This window comes from Pogoniulus pusillus, chromosome 9 (assembly GCF_015220805.1).
Source record: "Pogoniulus pusillus isolate bPogPus1 chromosome 9, bPogPus1.pri, whole genome shotgun sequence".
Classification (NCBI taxonomy): domain Eukaryota; kingdom Metazoa; phylum Chordata; class Aves; order Piciformes; family Lybiidae; genus Pogoniulus; species Pogoniulus pusillus.
This window is the reverse complement of record NC_087272.1, coordinates 2,242,717-2,269,706: the sequence shown is the minus strand read 5'-3', so window position 1 is coordinate 2,269,706 and position 26,990 is coordinate 2,242,717. Positions and strand designations below refer to the sequence as shown.

Below are 26,990 nucleotides of genomic sequence, written 5' to 3'. Positions count from 1 at the left end.
CTCACATCAAAATGTTCTCTTTTCTCTCCTCTTCAACTCTTGAACTGCTTTAGCCTCACAGTTGTTACAGACAAGGCTCTACTACTGACAAAAGGCACCAACTTCACTACTTACACAACTTAACTAAGGCAATGCTAGCAAAAGAGCTGTCCAGGTGGTTTTTTGTGTTGTGCCAGAACAGTCAGTCCACCTATGATTTCACTTGGGGAGAAAAACCCACATTGGTCAGCAACCATTTCACAGACTCATTTCTGCATCCCTTCTACACCCAGCTGGTTGTGACTCTGCCTTAGCAAGGCCCTACCAGGAATATTGCATCCAGTTCAGGCCTCCCCAGTTCAAGAGGGACAGGGATCTGCTGGAGAGAGCCCAAGGGAGAGCGACAAGGATGGTGAAGGAGCTGCAGCACTGCCTTATGGAAGTTACTGCCATAGATCAAAAACTGGCAAAGAGGATTAAGAACAGGCAAAACACTGTGTCAAGCCTCATGATTTCACCTGAAACAGGCTAGTGAGGATCAGAGAGGCATTCCAGTGCCAGCAAGAAGAGGAAGTGCAGTGATAGAGAACAATGCTTATGGCAATGGAAATAAAAACTACCTGAGGGGAGGTTGTGGCCAGGAGGAGGTTGCTCTCTTCTCTCAGGTGGCCAGCACCAGAACGAGAGGACACAGCCTCAGGCTGAGCCAGGGGAAATTCAGGCTGGAGGTGAGGAGAAAGTTCTTCCCTGAGAGAGTCATTGGACACTGGAATGGGCTGCCCGGGGAGGTGGTGGAGTCGCTGTCCCTGGAGCTGTTCAAGGCAGGACTGGACGTGGCACTTGGTGCCATGGTCTGGCCTTGAGCTCTGTGCTAAAGGGTTGGACTTGATGATCTGTGAGGTCTCTTCCAACCTTGGTGATACTGTGGTACTGTGAAAAATGTGAGGCCTCAGGTTAGAGATGGAAGCTGAAATTTCTGCTGCCTCATTCCTTATTTAAAGCAGAGGAGGAGGAGATAAGCAATGAAGGGGAGGGAGGAGAAGATAAGCAATGAAGGAGAGGGAGGAGGAGATAAGCAATGAAGGGGAGGGAGGAAGAGATAAGCAATGACGAGGAGAATCATAGAATCAGCCAGGTTGGAAGAGAGCTCCAATCTCAGCCAGTGCAACCTAGCACCCAGCCTTGGCCAATCAACCAGACCATGGCACTAAGTGCCTCACCCAGTCTCTTTTTTAACTCCTCCAGGGTTGGCAACTCCACCACCTTCTTCAGTGAGTGAGAAGTTGCTGTCCACAACTACCCAAAGGGAGGCTGTAACCAGGTGGGGTTGGTCTCTGCTCCCAGACACCCAGCAACAGAACAAGGAGACACAGACTCCAGCTGTGCCAGGGCAGGTTCAGGCTGGATGTTAGGAGGAAGTTCTTCACAGCAAGAGTGATTGACATTAAAATGGGCTGCCAGGGGAGGTGGTGGAGTTGCCATCCCTGGAGGTGTTTAAGAGGAGACTGAATGAGGCACTTAGTGCCACGGGTTAGTTAATTAGGAGGATTAGTTGATAAGGTTGGACTTGTTGATCCCAGAGGTCTTTTCCACCCTGGTTAACTCTGTGATGCTGTGACTGTGCCAGAAAAGATTAGGCAGCAGTAATTTGCTAACTGATGCAGGATTGATGGTTTGGTTTTTCTCCATCACTCACAGCAAAGTCAGAACACATCTCCCAGGCTCAGGAACCATGTGGGCTTCTCTGCATGAGGCTCTCTCTACACACATGGTCTGCTGAAAAACTTCAATGAAGAGGGAAGCTTACAGCAGGGAAGTGCACCCACTGAGGGGTGACCTCCTGCATGTTGACAAAGGTGTAAAGGTGAGTGCCAGGAGGCTGGAGCCAGGCTCTGCTGGGTGATGCCCAGTGGCAGGGCAAGGGGCAATGGGTGGGAGCTGAGCCATAGGAAGTGCCATGGAAACAGGAGGAAAATGTGAGGTTCACAGAGCACTGGCACAGGCTGCCCAGGGGGGTTGTGGAGTCTCCTTCACTGGAGATATTCAAGACCCTCCTGGATGTGTTCCTGTGTGCTCTGGAATAGGAGATCCTGCTCTGGCAGGGGGGTTGCACTGGATGAGCTTTTGAGGTCACCCCCAGGCCCTAACATGCTGTGGGATTCTGTGATTGGTAGAGAATGGCTCTGGTCTGCCTCTTGAATATATACAGGCAAAGACTGGGGATGCCCTGCAGCTACTGGGAGAAGGAGCATGCCAAACTGGTACAGCAATGGTGACAGGAGGCTGGATGAGGCTCTTAGTGCCATGTATTAGTTAACTGGAAGGGTTAAGTGATAAATTGGACTCAATGATCCTAGAGGTCTTTTCTAACCTGGTTAGTTCTGTGATTCTGTGAAATCAGCAACAGAACATTTTATAAAGGTTTGGGATGAGACTGAACGAGGCCAAGGGCAGGGTTCTGCACTTTGGCCACAACAACCCCAAGCAGCACTGCAGGCTGGGGCCAGAGTGGCTGAGAGGGCCATGGGGGTGCTGGCAGAGAGGAGCTGAAGCTGAGGCAGCAGTGCCCAGGTGGGCAGCAGAGCCAATGGCATCCTGGGCTGGCTGAGGAGCAGTGTGGGCAGCAGGACAAGGGAGGTTCTTGTGCCCCTGTGCTCAGCACTGCTCAGGACACCCCTTGAGTGCTGTGTCCAGTTCTGGGCTCCTCAATTCAAGAGAGATGTTGAGGTACTGGAAGGTGTTTGGAGAAGGGCAGCAAGGCTGGGGAGGGGCCTGGAGCAGAGCCCTGTGAGGAGAGGCTGAGGGAGCTGGGGGTGTGCAGCCTGCAGCAGAGGAGGCTCAGGGCAGAGCTCATTGCTGTCTGCAGCTGCCTGCAGGGAGGCTGTAGCCAGGTGGGGTTGGGCTCTGCTGCCAGGCAAGCAGCAACCGAACAAGGAGACACAGTGTGAAGCTGTGCCAGGGCAGGTCTGGGCTGGATGTTGTTAGGAAGTTGTTGGCAGAGAGAGTGATTGGCAAGGGAATGGGCTGCCCAGGGAGGTGGTGGAGTTGCTGTGCCTGGAGGAAGGTGTTCCTCACCCTGGGAAGATCTGGAAGCCTCTCAATGGCTGAGCAGTTCCAACACTGCCACAAAGGAGCCAGGGCCTAGGTTGACAATTCTTCTCCCCTGCAGTGAGTAGCACAGACTTGCCCTAGGGCTCCAGGCTGCCTGTCTGTAAGTCAGGCAAAGCTATTTTGTGGCTCAGCTTTCCAGTTTTCTGGTTCTCCTAAATGAAAAACTTGCCCAGGAGCATCCTTGGGAAGATTTTCCCCAGCTCCTTCGAACCCAAATGTAATCCATTTGCATATAGTTGTGGGCTCATTTTCTTCTGAGTCAGAATCCTCCCATTCATCATTTTCTAGCCCTCTAATTTAGGCATTTATTCTGTAGTCAGAGAATCAAAATCAATAACACCTGCCCTGGCTGAAACAGGTATTATGCACAGCAAAGTGCTGAAGTGAGCATTTTCCCAGAACTTGAAGGTTTGACTTTGAAAAAGAAGTTTTAAGCTGTTCACTGGAGCCAGGCATGATTGCTGGTGAATAATGGATGCACCTGAAGAAAACAGGTCTGCTAGCAGAGCAATTTCCATAGAAAAATCAGACAGAGATGATAAAATTAGCAAAGCAATGCACCTGTACTAGAGAAATGCAAGCAGCTCTCCTCTTGGCTGTAGAAAACAGCCACACCAGGACCACAGAATGAAGCAGGCTGGAAAAGAGATCAAGTCCAACCTACCACCCAGTACCATTTAATCAAACCATGGCACTAAGGACACATCCAGTCTTTGCTAAAACACTTCCAGAGATTTCCACTGCCCTCTGTGTGCCAGTGAAAAGAGGCTGCTGCACTTGCCTGACATCCACCATTAAGTATCTTTAAACTGATCAGATCCCCTCTCAGCCTTCTCTTTTCCAGACTAACCAGCCCCAGGTCTCTCAGTCCTTCCTCATAACCCTTCTCTTAATCATCCTTATGCCCTCTGTTGAATTGTCTTCAGTAGTTCCCCATCTCTCTTGAGCTGGGACACCCATAACTAGGATCTGTTCCACCAGAACCAGGACAGAGTGGCTGAGAGCAGGCAGGCAGAGAGGGAGCTGGGGGTGCTGGGAGAGAGGAGCTGAAGCTGAGGCAGCAGTGCCCAGGTGGGCAGCAGAGCCAATGGCATCCTGGGCTGGCTCAGGAGCAGTGTGGGCAGCAGGACAAGGGAGGTTCTTGTGCCCCTGTGCTCAGCACTGCTCAGGCCACCCCTTGAGTGCTGTGTCCAGTTCTGGGCTCCTCAGTTCAAGAGAGAAGGTGTTTAAGGCCAGGCTGGATGAGGCTGTGGGCAGCCTGATCTAGGGTAGGGTGTCCCTGCCCATGACAGGGGGTTGGAACTGGCTGATCCTTGTGGTCCCTTCCAACCCTGACTGATTCTATGATCCTATAATTCTATAAGCCTGAATGAGGCACTTGGTGGAGGTCTAGGCTGGATGTCAGGAGGAAGTTCCTGGCAGAGAGAGTGATTGGCATTGGAATGGGCTGCCCAGGGAGGTGGTGGAGCCCCCATCCCTGGAGGTGTTGAAGCAAAGCCTGGATGAGGCACTTAGTGCCATAGTCTGATTGCTTGGCCAGGGCTGGGTGCTAGGTTGGACTGGCTGAGCTTGGAGGTCTCTTCCAACCTGCTTGATTCTATGATTGCATGGAAGAGAAGCTCCTGCTTTCACCCAGCTTTAGCTGCCACAGCAAAATCTAGGCCATAACTCTTGAAGAGTGATGCTTTAGTGGAGTTCAGGGGGAGCTTTTAGATGACTGTGTGAGAGCCTGCCTGAGTCACGGAGCTGCATGGCACAGCCTCATGGCACTGCAGTCTGTGCCACACTTTGTCACACAGCAACCATCAGCTTTCAGGAGTGCTGAATGAGCTCCTTCAGCCTCTCCTCCTCAGACTTAGATTTTCTGCTCTGCAGAAATTTGCTCTTACACTTCATGAATTGCAGCTCATCCTTGCCAAGGCCTCTGACCTACATTCACCACTGCTGCAGTTATGGCTATTAAATATCTGGCAACAAACAGGAGAGATTCACTACACAGAAATCATTCCACAGGATGTAAAGGCTTACACAGTGACCCTTGAATGACCTCTGAAAAACAAGAGAGCTTGCTGAAACACTCTTTACTTCATAAATAAAGCCAGATAAGTCTTCCATTTGTTGAAGTGCTGATATGAATGAAGGCAGAGAGGCTCTGCAGAGAGACTTGGATAGGCTGCATCAACAGGCAAACATGAAAGGGATGAGTTCCAACAAAGCCAAATGCCAGCTCCTGCACTTGGGCCACAACCCCAAGTAATGCTACAAGTCTGGGGCAGTGTGTCTGGAAAGCTGCCTGCAGAAAGGGATCTGGGGGCTGTAATATACAGGAGCAGAATATGAGCCAGCAGTGTGCCAGGCAGCTGAATGTGAGCCAGCAGTGTGCCCAGGCAGCTGAATGTGAAGCCAGCAGTGTGCCAGGCAGCTGAATGTGAAGCCAGCAGTGTGCCCAGGCAACTGAATGTGAAGCCAGCAGTGTGCCAGGCAGCTGAGTGTGAGCCAGCAGTGTGCCCAGGCTGCTGAATGTGAGCCAGCAGTGTGCCCAGGCAGCTGAATGTGAAGCCAGCAGTGTGCCCAGGCAGCTGAACGTGAGCCAGCAGAGTGCCAGGCAGCTGAATGTGAAGCCAGCAGTGTGCCCAGGCAACTGAATGTGAAGCCAGCAGTGTGCCAGGCAGCTGAATGTGAGGCAGCAGTGTGCCCAGGCAGCTGAATGTGAGCCAGCAGTGTGCCAGGCAGCTGAATGTGAGCCAGCAGTGTGCCCAGATGGCCAAGAAAGCTAATGGCATCCTGGCTGGGATTAGAAATGCTGTGCCCAGCAGGAGCAGGGAGGTGACTGTCTCTTTCGACTCGTCTCTGTTGAGGCCACACCTCAAGTGCTGTGTTCAGTTTTGGGCATTGCCACACAAGGGAGATGTGGAGGTGCTGGAGCAGATCCAGAGGAGGGCAATGAGGCTGGAGAAGGGTCTGGAGAATAAATCTGATGAGGAGCAACTGAGGGAGCTGGGGATGGTTAGTGTGAAACAGAGGAGGCTGAGGGGAGACCTCATTGCTGTTGACAACTACCTGAAGGGACACTGTGGAGAGGCTGCTGCTGGGCTCTGCTCACAGGTAACTGGAGACAGAACAAGGGGGAATGGCCTCAAGCTGAGGCTGGGGAGGTTTAGATTGGACATTAGGAAAAAGTTTTTTCCTGGAGAGAGTGGTCAGGGACTGGAATGAGCTGCCCAGGGAGGTGGTGGAGTCACCCAGCCTGGGTGTGTTTAAGGGTGGTTTAGATGTGGTGCTTGGGGCTATGGTTTAAGGTGAATCTTGCAGAGCAGGGCTCTAGGTTGGCCTTGGTGATGCTGAGAGGCTTTGCCAGCCTGCATGTCTGTGTCACTGTTAGCTAACTCCAACAAAGGAACGATCAAACAAGCCTGTAAAGGCTGCTGGATTTTGGCCGTGGGTTTCTCTGAGGGGCTGTGCAGTGCTGACAGAACCATAAACAGAACCAGTGTCCATTTCATTGGACACTGGAATGGGCTGCCCGGGGAGGTGGTGGAGTCGCCGTCCCTGGGGCTGTTCAAGGCAGGACTGGACGTGGCACTTGGTGCCATGGTCTGGCCTTGAGCTCTGTGCTAAAGGGTTGGACTTGGTGATCTGTGAGGTCTCTTCCAACCCTGATGATACTGTGATGCTGTGATAAACGCTCAAGAGCCAAACAACCCAGGGGCAGACTGTACCAAGGGGACACGACTGCCCTCCAGGCGGCCACGGCAACGCCCAGGAGGTACTCACCATAGTCAGTGTCGTAGAAAACAATGAACTTCTGCCAGGCGTATTCGGTGATCACCCTCAAGATGACCTCGTTCAAGTAGACAGGGGGCCGGACGGAGAGCGTGTAGTCGTCATTGCGGCTGCTCCGGGTGAGCCCGCAGCCGCTGCGGGGGGTGCCTGCCGCCGAGCGCTGGATGAAGAGGTGAGGGATGTGCATGGCGTCCGCCAGGGACTGCAGGGAGCCTGCTGACGTGCAGCCGATGGAGCTGACAAGGGCCAGGATGCCTTGGTTCATCAGGTCACAGGCTACAAGAGAACACAGCAACACTCAAGGTGAGGGTGACTTGTACAGACAGAGAATCAGCCAGGCTGGAAGAGAGCTCCCAGCTCAGACAGTCCAACCTAGCACCCAGCCCTGCCCAAGCAACCACACCATGGCACTGAGTGCCCCATGCAGGCTTTGCTTCAACACCTCCAGGCACAGCCACTCCACCACCTCCCTGGGCAGCCCATTCCAATGCCAATCACTCTCTCTGACAACAACTTCCTAACAACATCCAGCCTGAACCTGCCCCAACACAACTTGAGACTGTGTCCCCTTCTTCTCTTGCTGCTTGCCTGGCAGCAGAGCCCAACCCCACCAGGCTACAGCCTCCCTACAGGCAGCTGCAGACAGCAATGAGCTCTGCCCTGAGCCTCCTCTGCTGCAGGCTGCACACCCCCAGCTCCCTCAGCCTCTCCTCACAGGGCTCTGCTCCAGGCCCCTCCCCAGCCTTGTTGCCTTTCTCCAAACACCTTCCAGCACCTCAACATCTCTCTGCAATTCAGGAGCCCAGAACTGGACACAGCACTCCAAGGGTGGCCTGAGCAGTGCTGAGCACAGGGGCACAAGAACCTCCCTTGTCCTGCTGCCCACACTGCTCCTGAGCCAGCCCAGGATGCCATTGGCTCTGCTGCCCACCTGGGCACTGCTGCCTCAGCTTCAGCTGCCCAACAGCACCCCCAGCTCCCTCTCTGCCTGGCTGCTCTCAGCCACTCTGGCCCCAGCCTCTAGTGCTGCTTGGGGTTGTTGTGGCCAAAGTGCAGAACCCTGCCCTTGGCCTTGTTCAGTCTCATCCCATTGGCCTCTGCCCACCCATCCAGCCTGGCCAGGTCCCTCTGCAGGGCTCTGCTACCCTCCAACAGCTCCACAGCTGCTCCTAGCTTGGTGCCATCTGCAAACTTACTGATGCTGGACTCAGTCCCCTGCTCCAGATCATCAATAAAAACATTGAACAGGACTGGGCCCAGCACTGATCCAGTGCAGAGAATCTGATTTACTCTTGAAACATGGACATTGTGAATTGAAACAGAACAGTTCCAATCATGTTACATTTGGATAAAGTTTTTCATGTTTAAGAACTCAGACACAAATTCCATTTGTTTCTCCAGGCTTCCCTTGTCACTTTGGGCTGTCTGGTGGTGAAAGCTGGAAGGATGCCCTGTTCACCTTGCCCAGAAACAAATCATCCCTTGGAAATGAACTTCAGCCCTGTGTGTTGTGAAGAACTTTAAGAACTGATTCTGGCTGCCAAATTAACATGACCAGCCTAGGAGATGAGCACTCTTCAAAGCCCAGCACTACAGCTCCATGCATAGAATCTCTGCATCAGACAGGGGAAACATGAAGAAAGAACAGCTCAGGCTTGCTTTCATCTCTTGAAGACAACTGACTATGACTACATATATTAACGTGTGCATGCAAAAGCTGAGTTGCTTCTGGGTTTTAAGAGCTACATTCAGCAGTCTAATGCAATTTGTTCCTTGTTTTCTCTTCAGAAAACAAGACTAAAAGCAAGCTAGGCTTACAGATTACTATGAGTTTGCAGGAGTCAGTGAGCTGCTTCTGTGCATTTAGTCTCCTCACTGGCACAAGAAAGGCAGGGAGCTGTTCATGCAAAAATTAAACCCAAAAGTATCCTGTAACCAGAGAAGGGCCACCAGGATGGTCAGGGTGCTGGGGAACCTCTCATACAGAGACAGGATGAGAGAGAGTTGGGGCTGTTCAGTAAGGAGAAGAGAAGACTCTGATGAGACCTTGTTGTGGCCTTCTAGTGTCTGAAGAGGGCTAAAAGAAAGCTGAGGAGGGATTTTTTTAGTGTGTCAGGTAATCATAGAATCATAGAATCAAGCAGGTTGGAAGAGACCTCCAAGATCATCCAGTCCAACCTAGCACCCAGCCCTAACCAATGACAGGACTGGGGGGAATGGAGCAAAACTAGAAGTGGGTAGGTTCAGATTGGATGTTAGGAAGAAGTTGTTTGGAATGAGGGTGTTGAGAGACTGGAACAGGTTGCCCAAGGAGGTGGTGGAAGCCTCATCCCTGGAAGTTTTGAAGGCCAGGCTGGGTGTGGCTCTGTGTGCACTGATCTAGTGTGATCTACTAGTACTCAGCACTGCTCAGGCCACACCTTGAGTGCTGTGTTCAGTTCTGAGCTCCTCAGTTCAAGAGTGATGTTGAGGTGCTGGAAGGTGTTTGGAGAAGGGCAGCAAGGCTGGGGAGGGGCCTGGAGCAGAGCCCTGTGAGGAGAGGCTGAGGGAGCTGGGGGTGTGCAGCCTGCAGCAGAGGAGGCTCAGGGCAGAGCTCATTGCTGGCTACAACTACCTGCAGGGAGGCTGTAGCCAGGTGGGGTTGGGCTTTTCTCCAAGACACCCAGAGACAGAACAAGACGACACAGCCTCAAACTGTGCCAGGGCAGCTTCAGGGTGGATGTTAGGAGGAAGTTCTTCACAGCAAGACTGATTGGCATTGGAATGGGCTGCCCAGAGAGGTAATGGAGTCCCCATCTCTGGACATGTTTAAAAGGAGGCTGGATGGGGCACTTAGTGCCATGCTTTAGTTAATTAGAAGGTGTTACTTGATTGGACTCAATGATCTTGAAAGCCTTTTCCAGCCTGGTTAATTCTGTGATTCTATGTCCCTGCCCATGGCAGGGAGGTTGGAACTTGATGATCCTTGAGGTCCCTTCCAGTCCTGATAATTAGGAAGAAGTTCTTCACAGAGAGAGTGATTTCCCATTGGAATGGGCTGCCCAGGGAGGTGGTGGAGGCACCGTCCCTGGGGGTCTTCAAGAAAAGACTGGATGAGGCACTTAGTGCCATGGTCTGGTTGACTGGATAGGGCTGGGTGCTAGGTTGGACTGGATGAGCTTGGAGCTCTCTTCCAACCTGCTTGATTCTATGATTCTATGATTCTAACGGTCTTGTTAATGTGGGCAAAGTTCCAACAGTCTGAAGTATGACACTGATGATATTCACAATAATAGCAGAGGTGTTTATCATGCTTTATGTTAATGCAATCAATAAATATCAAAAGAATTAATAATGATTAGGCCTGCAATTTGGAAGGATTACCCTGTGAAATAAAGCAGAGCCAGAGGTTTATATTGGGGTTCTGAACAACTCGAGTGCTAGAATGGAGGAACAGCACTGCTTGAGAATCATAGGATCAAGCAGGTGGGAAGAGACCTCCAAGCTCAGCCAGTCCAAGTTGTCACTCAGCCCTAGCCAATCATAGAATCAAGCAGGTTGGAAGAGAGCTCCAAGCTCAGCCAGTCCAACCTAGCACCCAGCCCTGTACAATCATTGAATCAAGCAGGTTGGAAGAGAGCTCCAAGCTCATCCAGTCCAACCTAGCACCCAGTCCTCATCAATCATAGAATCAAGGAGGTTGGAAGAGAGCTCCAAGCTCATCCAGTCCAAGTTGTCACTCAGCCCTATCCAATCATAGAATCAAGCAGGTTGGAAGAGAGCTCCAAGCTCAGCCAGCCCAACCTAGCACCCAGCCCTGCCCAATCAACCAGACCATGGCACTAAGTGCCCCAGCCAGGCTTTTCTTGTTTCAAATTTCCCCAGAGCACATCCACAGCAAATTTTTCCAACACTCAATATGCTACTGGCAAAGCTACAGGTGCAATGAGGCAGAGTTCACACATGTAGGTCAGCTAAGGGGACAGGAACATGTTATGGTTTAAATCAGAAGAAAAGGGGTCAAACCGAGCCAGCAGCTTAGCCTGTCTGCTTTCCTGACACAGAAAGAAAGGGAAAGGAGCATGCAAAAACTCAGGATGGGGACAGAAGAAAATGTGAGATAAGAATAGATTCACTGAGCCAACTCAGCTAACTGTGGTACAAAATGCACAGCCCCATCAGCAGAAACGAAAAGCACAGAGCAAAGCAGCAGCAAGCAGAAGGAAGAGAGATGAAAGCCCAAGGCAGTAAACCACTCTCCCATCCCAGCAGAAAAGGCAATCCCCCAAAACCCAGAAGCATCCCATGTTACAATCTGAACTTCAAGCCCCATCATACTTTGCTCCAGTTAGCACTTCTGTTCTATGATTCTGTGCCAGAAGGCACCACACCAGAAACCTGCTGCACCTGGCTTGTGCCAGACATCCCCTTGAGTTGTCTGGCACTGCATACCTCCTTGGCTGCCTCTGCTGGCTCTCCTGGGGCTGGCTGCTCCCTACATGCTGTGAGGAAAGCTAACCTTACCCTAACTGAACCCAGGACAGCTGCCTGCACTAGATCCAGTGGCTAGAAAACAGAAGCACAGTGAGAGCAGTGAATATTAACCACAGAATCATGGAATGGTTTACGTTGGAAAGGACCTCAAAGCTCAGCCAGTTCCAACTCCCTGCCATAGGCAGGGACACCTCCCACTAGAGCAGGTTGCTCAAGGCCTCACCCAACCTGGTCCTGAACACCTCCAGTGAGGCTGTGGAGCACAGAAGCACCCAACTGATCCCATTGGGTGCTTCTGTGCTCCACAACCTCCCTGGGCAACCTGTGCCAGTGTCTCACCACCCTCACTGCAAACAACTTCTTCCTAACACTCAGTTTCAATCTCCCCTCTGCCAGTTCAAACCCATTCCTCCTCATCTGGTCATTACAAAACCTTGCCAGTAGTCCCACTCCAGCCCTCCTCTAGCCCCCTTCAGATATTGAAAGCCACTCCAAGGTCTCCTCCAAGGTCATCCAGTCCAAACTATCACCCAGCTATAGAATCAACCAGGTTGGAAGAGAGCTCCAAGTTCAGCCAGTCCAACCTAGCACCCAGCCATAGAATCAACCAGGTTGGAAGAGACTTCCAAGCTCAGCCAGCCCAACTTAGCACCCAGCCCTGCCCAAGCAACCAGACCATGGCACTAAGTGCCCCAGCCAGGCTTGGCTTCAACACCTCCAGGCACAGCCACTCCACCACCTCCCTGGGCAGCCCATTCCAATGCCAATCACTCTCTCTGACAACAACTTCCTAACAACATCCAGCCTAGACCTCCCCTGACACAGCAGCAGACTGTGTCCCCTCTTCTTTTTCTGCTTGCCTGGCAGCAGAGCCCAACCCCACCTGGCTCCAGTCTCCCTTCAGGTAGGTGTAGACAGCAAAGCTCTTCTCCAATACCAACCACCAAAGAAGAGGCTTGACCTTACCAGTCCATTTATGCCAAATAAATGTGTATGGAACAGATGCCTGATTGGTCACCTGAACTGTCTGCTCCTCCCCACAGCTCTGGCCTTTTACTTTCTGCACCCTGAATGTAGTACACCAGCAAGTGGCAAGTAGCAGTGACCTTGGTCTGCACAGTCCTCCTTGGCACCAACCAGGAGGCAGCTGCTGCCTGCCCAACAGCCTGCTGTGAATTCCACAACGCACAGGCACTTGGAGCAGTCTCAGCTAAAAATGCAAACCCACTGAACAGAATTAGCTCTGCCTGAACTCAAACCAGGACAACTGTGCAGTTACTCCTTTTGCAGGAATGCTCTGTGCACACAGCAGGTGCAGGCAGAAACAAGAATCCCACGTATCAGAATAGACTTCCCTAAAAATATGAAAACATATTTCAGTGCCAGACCTGTTGTCTCGTATCATATGGTTCTTACTTACAGCCAGGAATGGTTTACTTCACAGACACTTATTCAGCTCACTGGGAATATCTGCAGTGGGAGGAATAGAGTGCCACATTTGGGTCCATGTGGAAGGCTGATTTTGTAGCCAAAGGCCAGCACCAGAGGTCATGAATGGAGAGAGCTACCTGTGACAGTCTAAATCTTCTCTTGTTCATCAGCAAAGATAAAGATTGCATCATCTCTCCCTAATCAACACAGATAAAGGTTGCCTTTGTTCACCTCCTGGGCTCAGAGGAGGTGCTTGGCTGAAAGCTCAGGGATGCAAATCAGCAGACAGTGCCTTGGAGGAAATTCCTGGGCCTCAGTATGGTTTCAATGCCCAGGATGAGTGCATCTCATGTCAGCTACCCTGAAGAGAAAAGGTTTATGTGATTTCGGGATATGGACAAGTACAGAGTAGGGAGGGGGCAGAGGCACTCCCTGGTGCTGCCGCCAGCCCCCTGTGAATGCAGGGATACACAGGAAGATTTCCTGGGGAGCTGCACCTGGACACTGAGCTAAAAACCTGCATAAAAACCCATGAGCAATGCCTGCTTAAGGGTGTGGGCCTCCAGAGCTGCACCTCCATCAGAGCACCTGCAGAGCTGCACCTCCACCAGAGCACCTCCAGAGCTGCACCTCCACCAGAGCACCTCCAGAGCTGCACCTCCACCAGAGCACCTCCAGAGCTGCACCTCCACCAGAGCACCACCAGAGCTGCAACTCCACCAGAGCACCACCAGAGCTGCAACTCCACCAGAGCACATCCAGAGCTGCACCTCCAGAGCTGCACCTCCAGAGCTGCACCTCCACCAGAGCACCACCAGAGCTGCACCTCCACCAGAGCACCACCAGAGCTGCACCTACCATCAGAGCACCACCAGAGCTGCACCTCCACCAGAGCACCTCCAGAGCTGCACCTCCACCAGAGCACCTCCAGAGCTGCACCTCCATCAGAGCACCTCCAGAGCTGCACCTCCACCAGAGCACCACCAGAGCTGCACCTCCACCAGAGCACCTCCAGAGCTGCACCTCCACCAGAGCACCACCAGAGCTGCACCTCCACCAGAGCACCACCAGAGCTGCACCTCCACCAGAGCACCTCCAGAGCTGCACCTCCACCAGAGCACCTCCAGAGCTGCACCTCCACCAGAGCACCTCCAGAGCTGCACCTCCACCAGAGCACACCTCTCTCCCTCCCCCCTATCTGTGGCTGATGGTAATATAATCCCTGCTCTTTTCCTTCCCTGCTCCTTCTCTTCTTCTCCCTTGTTCTCTCTCTCTGTCCACTTCTTTCTCTCCCTCTGCTTTGCTCAACTTTATGCTTTAATAAGTAGTTTTGTGGTGCTCTCTGGTCTCTCTTGCACCTTAATTTCACAACACAGAAATCTCTACAAACAGATCTTGCTCCTCTGGACAGAGATATTGTTCATCTCTGTTCTCTGCACCTTGACACCACCTCCTCAGCAAGTCAGAGCATTATCCTCGTTAAGGTACAGAGATCTGGAACATGCCAAAGTGGATTTCCAGGGCTTAGTGATGCCACTGAGACTCCATTCAATGCAACACTTTTGAGTTACTCCATGCAGAAAAATGTAGGCAGGCAAATGCTCCCCTAGAGAGGTTTCAAAGCTCTTTGGCTTAGGGTAAAGTGTTCCCTCTGCACATGCTCTGCATATAGTTCAGATTTGGGGCCAGCTTCTAGGCTTGGGTTAAAGAGAACACATTTCCAATAACCTCAAGTATCTACTTTCATAAAAGTCCTAAATGTCATTCAGAATGGAACAAAAAAGGTGTCCCTATCTCAAAAGTCTCTATCAGAACATTTCAAGACAAGCTTATTAGCTGTCCTTCTTTCAAGCTGCTTATTGCACTCTTCATCATCACTTTCAACCAAGATAAAAGGTGCATCAAGACATCTTTTTAGGGAGATGATGAATCTCCTTCTTGATATGGTTCCCTTGCACCATGTACTGCAACATCTATGTTGCATAGCACAGAACCACAGAATTTCAGAGGCTGGATGGGACTCTGAAAGCTCATCCAGTCCAATCCCCCTGCCAGAGAAGGATCAGCTACAACAGATCACACAGGAACAGAGCCAGGTGGGTTTTCAATATCTCCAGAGAGGGAGACTCCACAACCTCCCTGGGCAGCCTCTTCCAATGTTCTGTCACACAGGGACATATTCTTCCTTGTGTTTAAATGGCACTTCCTATGGCTCAGCTTCCACCCATTGCTCCTTGTCCTGGCACTGGGCATCACCCAGCAGAGCCTGGCTCCAGCCTCCTGGCACTCACCTGCACATCTTTATCAACATGAATGAGGTCACTCCTCAGGCTACTCCTCCCCAAGCAGCACAGCCTCAGCTCTCTCAGGCTCTCCTCATAACAGAGATGTTCCATTCCCTTCAGCATCTTTATGACTCTGAGCTGGACTCTCTAAAGCAGTTCCCTGAGATCTTTCCTGAACTGAGGGGCCCAGAACTGGACACAGTACTCCAGATGTGGCCTCACTAGGGCAGAGAAGAGGGGCAGGAGAACTTCTCTCGACCTACTAGCCACAGCCCTTCTAATCCAGGCCCCTCCTGGCCACCAGACCACATTGCTGGCTCATGGTCAACCTCCCACCCACTAGGACCCCCAAATCCTTTTCCCCTTCACTGTCTTCCAACAGATCAGTCCCCAACTTATCTTCACTTAGCAGCAAGGTTGAATGGTTTGACACCTCTGACTCATGAAAATGGACCTCTGTTGAAATGAAAGAAAACACAGTGACTTAGAAAAAGGAGACCCAGACTTGACCCTAAGTTGTTTAACAGCTGCCCTTTATCCTGCAAACAACAAAGGTTAGTTTGGACAACCCATGCAACAAACAAGAGACCCCTCAGAAGCTTGGTTCAGTATAAACAGCAGCTCCCATCATCAACATCTCATCAGTAAGTGCTGAGGGGTGACCTGCAGGGAAGAAGCTCTGTGGAGAAGGACCTGGGAGTCCTGGTATGCAAGAAGTTTACCATGAGACAACAATGTGCCCTTGTGGCCAAGAAAGCAAATGGGATCCTGGGATGCATTAAGAGTGTGGTTAGCAGGCTGTGGGAGGTCTTCCTACCTCTCTACTCTGCCCTAATGAAGCCTCATGTCAAATACTGTCTCCAGTTGTGGGCTCCCCAGTTCAATCCCAACAAGGAGGTAATAGTATCCAGCAGAGAGCCACTGAGACAATTATGGGACTGAACATCTACCATATGAAGAAAGGCTGAAAGTGCTGAGTGCATTTAGCCTGGAGAAGAGTAGACTTGGCAGTGGGAGGAGGTGTCTCATTAATGATTGGTAATATGGTCTAGTTGACTGGATAGGGCTGGGGGATAGGTTGGACTGGATGAGCTTGGAGGTCTCTTCCAACCTGCTTCATTCTATGATTCTATGATCTAAAGGGCAAGTGTCAGGAGGATGGAGGCAAACTCTTCTTCACAGAGAGTGATTGGCATTGGAATGGGCTGCCCAGGGAGGTGGTGGAGTCACCATCCCTGGAGGTGTGCAAGAAAAGCCTGCATGAGGCACTTAGTGCCATGGTCTGGTTGACTGGATAGGCTGGGTGCTAGGTTGGACTGGATGAGCTTGGAGATCTCTTCCAACCTGGTTGACTCTATGATTCTATGATTCTTGATGGTTTCCAGTGACAGGACAAGGGCCAATGAACAAAAGTTGGAACCCAGGAGGTTCCATGTAAACATTAGAAACAAAACATTCAATCTGAGGCTGGCAGAGCACTGGACCAGGTTTGCTAGAGAGTTGGAGTCTCCATCTCTGGAGGCATTCAAAACTCACCTGGACATGATACCTGGGATTGTTCTTCCCCACATCTAGGATGCTAATGCTTGAGAAACAAACCACTATATTGCTCTATCCACAAATACCTGTAGCTATCTAGATGTCCAAAGATAGCATTAAAGCCAGAGATATCAGTAGGCTAATTAAACTGGGTGTTGGATTGTGCAAGAGCCTGCTTTCAGTCCACTGAAAACTTAAGTGCACGTGGTCCTGATGCCTGCTCAAATAACATATGCAGTCTGTCCCTCCAGTCTCACAAAAATTACTGCAGGAAAAAAAAATGCAGCAAACTGTGCTACAAAAATTGCTTGGAAAGGTCTACATTTGAAGGCTTTCAGGCAGAGGATAAGCAGCTCACCCTCTGTAGAACTATGAAGTGGGCAACAAGGGATCGGTGAAAACTGCTGTTGAAACATGAAGGGGATGGAAACAGCTCTGAACGTTTAGCTCCAGAGGGTGGAATGTCAATACTGGCAAACAAACTGAACAGAGAGTTAAAATCTTCTCTCTTGACATTGCAGCACATTTGTGACCACAGCTGCAGGACTGGAGCTGCCCCTGTAGCTCTTTGTTTCATGGTGCACTTAGGTGACTCAAGCCTGCTGGACTGAGGCGATGTGCACTGAGTTGTGCTCACAAATAGGCCTGATTCCTGTACACCTAGAGACTGTTTAGCAGGCAGAGCTGCAGGAAGGGCTGTTATCTCAGAGACAAGGTTACTGGAAATGAACTGCACCTCTGAGGCAGTCTGGACTGGATTCTTCCTTAAGCAGAAACGCAGACACATGCAGATTAAAGTCTATAGGATATGGCAAACTGTTATGTACAATATTCACATACTCCTCAGCCAGACAGAACTTCTGCTGGCTTCAGTGGGAGAATCGATTGGTAAAAAGCACAAGACTGAGGTTTACACCTTTGATTAACCCTTCTCCTGCCTTGCAAACGAGTGCCCTTTACAACTCTTTCCCTAGTGATCCAGATCTTTCAACTGTATCTTAGCAACTGGCAAGGAACTGCAGCTGAAACATACTTAAAATCCTGGTTGCAGTTCCTTCTTGAGCCTGAAATCCTCAACTTATCCTGTGTCCCACCTGCATCAGGAAACACACATTTTATCTCTATGTCTCTATCTCTATCTCTACCTCTATCTGTATCTATGTCTATATATCTATGTTTATATATCTGATTGGTTAGGGCTGGGTGCTAGGTTGGACTGGATGATCTTGGAGGTCTCTTCCAACCTGGTTGATTCTATGATTCTATGATTCTATGATTCTATATCTATTTCAGCTATATCTATCTGTGTCTATAGCTGTGTCTATAGCTGTGTCTATGTCTATATTTATATATATGCCTATAAGTATGCTTATGTCTTTGTCTATAGGTATGTCTATATGTATACCTATGTCTATATGTGTATCTATGTCTATATGTGTATCTAAATGCATATCTATGTCTATCTCTATGTGTACATCTATGGCTAAATGCATGTCTATATCTATGTGCATGTCTATGTCCACAGGTATATCTATCTCTATATGTATGTCTATGTCTATAGGTATATCTAAATGCATATCTATGTCTATCTCTATATGTATGTCTATGGCTAAATGCATGCCTATGTCTATATCTATATGCATGTCTATGTTCATAGGTATGTCTATCTCTATATGTATGTCTATAGGTATATCTAAATGCATATCTATCTCAATGCCTTGAGCACAGCCCTACGAGGAGAGGCTGAGGGAGCTGGGATTGGTTAGCCTGGAGAAGAGGAGGCTCAGGGGAGACCTTGTTGCTGTCTACAACTACCTGAGGGGTGGTTGTGGCCAGGAGGAGGTTGCTCTCTTCTCTCAGGTGGCCAGCACCAGAACAAGAGGACACAGCCTCAGGTTGTGCCAGGGGAAATTTAGGCTGGAGGTGAGGAGAAAGTTCTTCCCTGAGAGAGTCATTGGACACTGGAATGGGCTGCCCGGGGAGGTGGTGGAGTCGCCGTCCCTGGAGCTGTTCAAGGCAGGACTGGACGTGGCACTTGGTGCCATGGTCTGGCCTTGAGCTCTGTGCTAAAGGGTTGGACTTGATGAGATGTGAGGTCTCTTCCAACCTTGGTGATACTGTGATACTGTGATCTCCATATGTATGTCTATGGCTAAATGCATGTCTATGTCCACAGGTATGTCTATCTCTATATGTATGTCTATAGGTATGTCTAAATGCATATCTATGTCTATCTCCATGTGTACATCTATAGCTAAATGCATGTCTATATCTATGTGCATGTCTATGTCTACGTCTATCCCTACATGTATATCTATAGGTATGTCTATGTCTATATGTGTATGTCTATGTCTAAATGCATGCCTGTGTCTATAGGTATGTCTATGTCTATATAGATGTCTATGTCTATATATGTATGTCTATGTCTAAATGCATGCCTGTGTCTATAGGTATGTCTATGTCTATATAGATGTCTATGTCTATATATGTATGTCTATGTCTAAATGCATGTCTGCGTCTATATCTCTATGCATGTCTCTCTCTACAGCTGTGTCTATGTCCATATGGATGTCTATGTCTAAATGCATGTCTGTGTCTATATCTCTATGCATGTCTCTCTCTACAGCTGTGTCTATGTCCATATGGATGTCTGTGTCTAAATGCATGTCTGTGTCTATATCTCTATGCATGTCTCTCTCTACAGCTGTGTCTATGTCCATATGGATGTCTGTGTCTAAATGCATGTCTGTGTCTATATCTCTATGCATGTCTCTCTCTACAGCTGTGTCTATGTCCATATGGATGTCTGTGTCTAAATGCATGCCTGTGTCTATAGGTATGTCTGTGTCTATATAGATGTCTATGTCTATATATGTATGTCTATGTCTAAATGCATGTCTATGTCCATATATGTATGTCTATATCTGTATGCATGTCTATGTCTACAGCTGTGTCTACATCTACAGGTGTGTCTATGTCTATATGTATGTCTACAGATCTCTCTATGTCTATAGGTATGGCTACATCTGTAGGTATGTCTATAGGTGTGTCTACAGGTATGTCTATGTCTTTAGGTATGTCTATGCCTATAGGTATATCTATGTATGTATGTGTGTCTATGCCTATGTCCAAGGACTTAAATGCTCCCTTACCACTCAGAACTCTGCAGAGCACACCTAGCACACTGGCATACACCCATTTAAACTCTTAAGGCTTAACTGTCCCTGGAGGTGCTCAAGAAAAGCCTGGATGAGGCACTTAGTGCCATGGTCTGGTTGGCTGGATAGGGCTGGGGGATAGGTTTGACTGGCTGAGCTTGGAGGTCTCTTCCAACCTGCTTGATTCTATGATTCTATGACTTAGAAGTGAATCATTTCAAGCTGAGTGACAGCACACTCATAACATACCCAGCAAACTATAAAGAAGGAAATAAGGAGAAGGAAGGGAGCAATATTACTGACTGGATTGTAAAGAGTGTTCTCCTCTGCAGGGCAGTATCAGTCTAGCTTGTTCCTTTTCTTTATAAGGTTATAGCAGGCCACTTTATTTAGATCATCTCTGTAAATATTGGCCAAGCTCTCCATCCCTTACACTCCACACACTGCTCACTGTACTTTAAATCCACTTGTAATTAACCTTTCAGGGACTGCAACTCATCCTGACTGCAAAACAAACTTGTGTTTGGGTCTTAAAAGCTGTGCTTCTCCAGCCTTGGTATTTCTTTCTTTGGGAAACATCATCCAACCTTCTGACATTTAGGAGTAGAAAAAATGCCAACATTTACCAGAGGGAGCTCATTTGCATCTCCACTGCAGAAAACATCACAAACACCCTTGGATATTTCTACTGAAAAGCATTTTGGAAGGGTCTTTTCCTGGTCACGTTTCTGCCTGCCTACAGGCTTTGCCAATTCTGGGAAGGCTAAATTCATCACAGTAAAAGGGAGTAATTCACCTGAGCCTTCAGAAGAACAAAGCAGGAGTCTCACAAGTCTGAAGAGAGGCTGAGAGCAGTCAGGCAGAGAGGGAGCTGGGGGTGCTGGGAGAGAGGAGCTGAAGAGGAGGCAGCAGTGCCCAGGTGGGCAGCAGAGCCAATGGCATCCTGGGCTGGCTCAGGAGCAGTGTGGGCAGCAGGACAAGGGAGGTTCTTCTGCCCCTGTGCTCAGCACTGCTCAGGCCACCCCTGGAGTGCTGTGTCCAGTTCTGGGCTCCTGAATTCAGGAGAGATGTTGAGGTGCTGGAAGGTGTTGAGAGAAGGGCAGCAAGGCTGGGGAGGGGCCTGGAGCAGAGCCCTGTGAAGAGAGGCTGAGGGAGCTGGGGGTGTGCAGCCTGCAGCAGAGGAGGCTCAGGGCAGAGCTCATTGCTGTCTGCAACTCCCTGCAGGGAGGCTGTAGCCAGGTGGGGTTGGGCTCTGCTGCCAGGCAAGCAGCAAGAGAAGAAGGGGACACAGTGTGAAGCTGTGCCAGGGGAGGTCTGGGCTGGATGTTAGGAGGAAGTTGTTGGCAGAGAGAGTGATTGGCATTGGAATGGGCTGCCCAGGGAGGTGGTGGAGTGGCTGTGCCTGGAGGTGTTGAAGCCAAGCCTGGCTGGGGCACTTAGTGCCATGGTCTGGTTGCTTGGCCAGGGCTGGGTGCTAGGTTGGACTGGCTGAGCTTGGAGCTCTCTTCCAGTCTGGTTGATTCTCTGATTCTATCTTGCAGGATGCAATGGCAAAGCTTGAAAGAAGCACAGCCTGCAAAGGCTACCAAACAGAAGGCTCCAGAAGCACTCTCTTGGACAAAGGTCCAGATTTATTTGTGTGTTTTTTTTCCCCTGCAGCCCTTCTGCACAATTCTACAGAGGCACAGAGAGGGAATGGTTTTGCTAGACTGAGATGCCAGGCAAGGAAGCAGCAGCACAACGCCTATCTTTCAGAGGTGGTTTCACCTGGTGTTCTACAGCTGCACCCAAATGATTTCTCAGCATGGCTCTGAGTCCTCCAAAGCAAACCAAAACAGCTTCTGGATACTACTAAACCCCACCAACATTTAGAAGTAGTCACAGAGCCAGAAATCTTCAGCTGAAGAATGGCTTTAGCTCTCATCTCCTCTGGCAGGTGAACATTTGCATACTCCCCCCAAAGTGCCACAGCTTTTCAAGGTGCCTGTGGTTGAGAAGTAGAAAGAGGTTTCAAGATTGTTTAGCCTGGAGAAGAGGAGGCTCAGGGGAGACCTTATTGCTGTCTACAGCTACCTGAGGGGAGGTTGTGGCCAGGAGGAGGTTGCTCTCTTCTCTCAGGTGGCCAGCACCAGAACAAGAGGACACAGCCTCAGGCTGTGCCAGGGGAGATTTAGGCTGGAGGTGAGGAGAAAGTTCTTCCCTGAGAGAGTCATTGGACACTGGAATGGGCTGCCCGGGGAGGTGGTGGAGTCGCCGTCCCTGGAGCTGTTCAAGGCAGGACTGGACGTGGCACTTGGTGCCATGGTCTGGCCTTGAGCTCTGTGCTAAAGGGTTGGACTTGATGATCTGTGAGGTCTCTTCCAACCCTGATGATACTGTGATACTGACAGGCCTGGACAGAGGAGACTGCAAGACAGCAGCCTGGTAGAAAAGTTCACTAGGAGTGCAGAGGGGTGGGAAAGCAGAAGGCTGAATCAGAAAGCCAGGCAGGGATGTTCACTGGAGAAAGGGCTAGGGACACCTCACAATATTGATTGCTGTGGTGCTGGCATCCCAGCAGGGATGTTTGCCCGCAAATAGAAGGCAGCCTGCTGAAGAAACAAAGACTTGTGTTCCAAGCAATGCTCCTTGGCTTCTGTGCTGGCTGCTCACTGACAGAAAACAAACCTCACCTACTGCCAGCAGCCTTCTTTCAAGTGTTGCAGGAGCAACTTCCATTCATCCATACCCCTGAACGAAAACGTTCAGTTTCATGTGCTACCACTGGCAGGGGACACTTGATTACCTAGGTCATGACACTGCTGTGGTGTGCTCTGCTACTTCACAGAAGCACAGAATTAACCAGGTTGGAAAAGATCTCTAAGACCATCAAGTCCAACCTATCACCTGACCCTTCTAATTAACTAAACCATGGCACCAAGTGCCTCATCCAGCCTCCTCTTAAACACCTCTAAGGATGGTGATTCCCCCACCTCCCTGGGCAGCCCATTCCAATGCCAATCAGTCTTGCTGTGAAAAACTTCCTCCTAACATCCAGCCTGACCCTGCCATGCACAGCTTCAGGCTGTGTCCTCTTGTTCTGTTCCTGGGTGCATGGCAGAAGAGCCCAACCCCACCTGGCTACAGCCTCCCTTCAGGCAGCTGCAGACAGCAATGAGCTCTGCCCTGAGCCTCCTCTGCTGCAGGCTGCACACCCCCAGCTCCCTCAGCCTCTCCTCACAGGGCTCTGCTCCAGGCCCCTCCCCAGCCTTGCTGCCCTTCTCCAAACACCTTCCAGCACCTCAACATCTCTCTGCAATTCAGGAGCCCAGAACTGGACACAGCACTCCAGGGGTGGCCTGAGCAGTGCTGAGCACAGGGGCACAAGAACCTCCCTTGTCCTGCTGCCCACACTGCTCCTGAGCCAGCCCAGGATGCCATTGGCTCTGCTGCCCACCTGGGCACTGCTGCCTCAGCTTCAGCTCCTCTCTCCCACCACCCCCAGCTCCCTCTCTGCCTGGCTGCTCCCAGCCACTCTGGTCCAATTCTAGTGGAACAAATCATAGTTATGAGCTTCCCAGTTCAAGAGAGACAGGGAACTACTGAAGACAGCTCAACCCCTGCAGAATACAGAGACAGAAGGACTGCCCTGGTCCTGCTGGCCACACTGTTACTGATCCAGGCCAGGGTGCCATTGGCCTTCTGGGTCACCTGGGCACACTGCTGGCTCACATCTCCTCCAGCCCTTAGCCTGTCTTTGTCCTTATACTGTTGGTGACTATTTCCCTAACCAGCACTGTCTGAGACATTAAGCAGTACAGTGTCTGATGTCCTTTTTAATGTCTAGTTTGCCTGCTGCACAGCAGACAGCTGCTGCATTGTAAGGGAACAAAAAGGCTGAGTCTTAAGGCAGCTTAATATAAAAGAGGATTGTATCAAAAGATAACATCCTGATAAAAATCACAGGGATTTATTCTGGCTCCTTCTTCTGTGGAAGTCTGCAAAGAAGTGTTGAGGGGGGAAAAGTACCAACCACAAAACCTGTTTAAACCTTGAGCATCAACAATTGTCTTTTTAGGGACTTACTGAAAACAAGCCAGGGCATCATTCTTGTTAAGAGAATAAAACACTCATCCTGATGCTATATCCTGGTGGTGCTTTCCAACCACAGCAGTTCATAGTTATTAGATGTTGTGCTGAGGGATTTGGGTGAGTTAAGGACTTGTCAGTGTGAAACTAACGACAGGACCCCAAGATCCTGAAGGGCTTTACCAATCTAAGCAATTCTGTGTGATTCAGTGACAAAAAATACCCTTCCTCTGCCATTTCTCAGCCAGCCTGTCTGGCAATTTTCTCTCCCAGCCCTTCCATCCCAGATCAAACTTTCACAGAATCACAGAACACTCTGGGTTGGAAGGGAATGCCACAGCTCATCTGCTGCAGTGAGCAGGAACATCCTCAACTAGATCAGGCTGCCTTGAGCCCTGATCACATTGGGTGCTTCTGTGCTCCACAACCTCCCTGGGCAACCTGTGCCAGTGTCTCACCACCCTCACTGCAAACAACTTCTTCCTAACATCCACTTTCAATCTCCCCTCTGCCAGTTCAAACCCATTCCTGAGGCTCAAGGCCCCATCCAACCTGGCTTTCAACACCTCCACATGGGTTGGAAGGGAACTTCAAAGCTCATCCAGTTCAACCCCCCGACAGTGAGCAGGAACATCCTCAACTAGATCAGGCTGCCTTGAGCCCTGTTGAGCCTGATTTTGAATGTCTCCAAGGATGGAGCCTCAGCTACCTCCCTGTGCAGCCTGTTCCAGGGTTCCACTACCCTCATGGTAAAGAACTTGTTCCTAAGAGCAAGCCTAAATCCACTCTGCTCTAAGCCATTGCTCCTTGCCCTGTCACTGCAGGCCTTTGCAAACAGTCCCTTTCCTGCCTTCTTGTAGACCCCCTTCAGGTACTGGGAGGCCACTCTTTGGTCTTCCCAGAATCTCTTCTTCTCCAGGCTGAAGCTTTACCTTTCTGCCTGCCTTTTTGTCCCCTGAGCACTGGTTTTCATCCTCCCATTGTAAGACTTCCCTCTCTCCTTAGGATCTGCTCCAGCCAGGCAAAGCAACTTAGAATCATAGAATGGGTTAGGTGAGAAGGGACCTCAAAGCTCAGCCAGTTCCAACCTCCCACCATAGGCAGGGACACCTCGTCCAACCTAACCTTGGACACCTCCAGGGAGGTGGTGGAGCACAGAATCACCCAATGTGATCTTTGATCACATTGGGTGATTCTGTGCTCCACCACCTCCCTGGGCAACCTGTGCCAGGGAGGTGTTTCCTGTGCCAGGGAGGTGTTTCCTATGGCAGGGAGGTGGCAACCCGTGCCAGGGATGTGTCTCACCACCCTCACTGTAAAGAACTTCTTCACAATATCCAGTTTCAATCTCACCTCTGCCAGTTCAAATCCATTCCTCCTCATCCTGGCATTACAAGACCTTGTCAATAGTCCCTCCCCAGCCTTCCTGTAGCCCCCTTCAGATCCTGGAAGGCCACTCCAAGGCCTCCTCCAAGCCTTCTCTTCTCCAGGCTGCACAGCCCCAACTCTCTCAGCCTGTCCTCACAGCAGAGCTGCTGCAGCCCTCTCAGCATCTTGGTGGCCTCCTCTGGACTGGCTCCAACACTTCCATGTCCTTCTTGTGTTGGGGGCTCCAGAACTGCACAAAGAACTCCAGGTAGGGTCCCAGGAGAGCAGAGTACAGGGGGAGAATCACCCCCTTGCCCTGCTGCCCACACAGCTCTGCCTTTTCATCTTCCCTCCTCCTTTTCTTATTTCTGTCTTTTTTTTACTCACCAATTCCAATCCTGTCTCTTCCAATGCCAAGAAATAAGAAGATGTAGAAGACTTGGCACTGGAGTGAGAATCTGAAGGCTCACATACTGGTCCCACCTCTGCTATTATTCCACTGCATGACTAATTTTGGATGAGTAACCCAATGTCTCTTATGCTTTGGGGGTGGTGATACTTTGACACCTCTGTAAAACACATCTGCATGATGCAAATACAAAGGATTACATTTGTGCTCCCCTTCCAACCAATCCTTTCCAAGGTTAGAAGGTCAATTTCTTAGCACAGTTCCCATTGCCAGGAGTTCCTTCACATCCTTTCTCTTTGGTGGATGCTCATGTTTCATAGCTCCCCTTTCTTGCCCAAACTATTAGTATAGAGACAACAGACTATGTTGGGTAGATGCAATCATAGAATCACAGAATCAACCAGGTTGGAAGAGACCTCCAAGCTCAGCCAGCCCAACCTAGCACCCAGCCCTATCCAGTCAACCAGACCATGGCACTGAGTGCCTCATCCAGGCTTTGCTTCAACACCTCCAGGGATGGTGCCTCCACCACCTCCCTGGGCAGCCCATTCCAATGCCAATCACTCTCTCTGGGAAGAACTTCTTCCTAACATCCAGCCTAGACCTACCCTGGCACAACTTGAGACTCTGTCCCCTTGTTCTATTGCTGGCTGCCTGGGAGAAGAGGCCACTCCCCACCTGGCTACAATGTCCCTTCAGGTAGTTGTAGACAGTAATAAGATCACCCCTGAGCCTCCTCTTCTCCAGGCTAAACACCCCCAGCTCCCTCAGCCTCTCCTCATAGGATTTGTGCTCCAGGCCCCTCACCAGCTTTGTTGCCCTTCTCTGGACACCTTCCAGCACCTCAACATCTCTCTTGAATTGAGGGGCCCAGAACTGGACACAGCACTCAAGGTGTGGCCTGAGCAGTGCTGAGTACAGGGGCAGAATAACCTCCCTTGTCCTACTGGCCACACTGTTCCTGATGCAGGCCAGGATGCCATTGGCTCTGCTGCCCACCTGGGCACACTGCTGGCTCATCTTCAGCTACTATCTATCAGTACCCCCAGGTCCCTTTCCTCCTGGCTGCTCTCAGCCACTCTGGCCCCAGCCTCTAGTGCTGCTTGGGGTTGTTATGGCCAAAGTGCAGAATCTTGCACTTGGCCTTGTTCAGTCTCATCCCATTGGCCTCTGCCCACCCATCCAGCCTGGCCAGGTCCCTCTGCAGGGCTCTCCTACCTTCCAATGTGGAGTACAATACCACAGCCTAGTCCAGGGCAGACAAAAGAATTCACAGCTGGCAGCAGCAGTTTAATTGGAAGCCCTGCAATGGAAAGAGCTGCCTGGGCAGTCCTGGATGAGCTTGGCATTCTCCTAAGCATAGATAGTAGGAACAATACTGCTCAC

The 26,990-nt window shown here is 50.4% G+C and overlaps 1 protein-coding gene across 1 annotated transcript in view; it reads right to left on the bottom strand.

The window, feature by feature from the left end:
• Positions 1-26,990, bottom strand: part of GRID2 (glutamate ionotropic receptor delta type subunit 2) — a 1,033,277-nt gene that overhangs the window by 379,431 nt on the left and 626,856 nt on the right. The window contains exon 3 of the mRNA XM_064148337.1: positions 6,865-7,149. Coding sequence (XP_064004407.1) covers positions 6,865-7,149 — 285 coding nt within the window. The remainder of the gene's footprint in view (positions 1-6,864; positions 7,150-26,990) is intronic.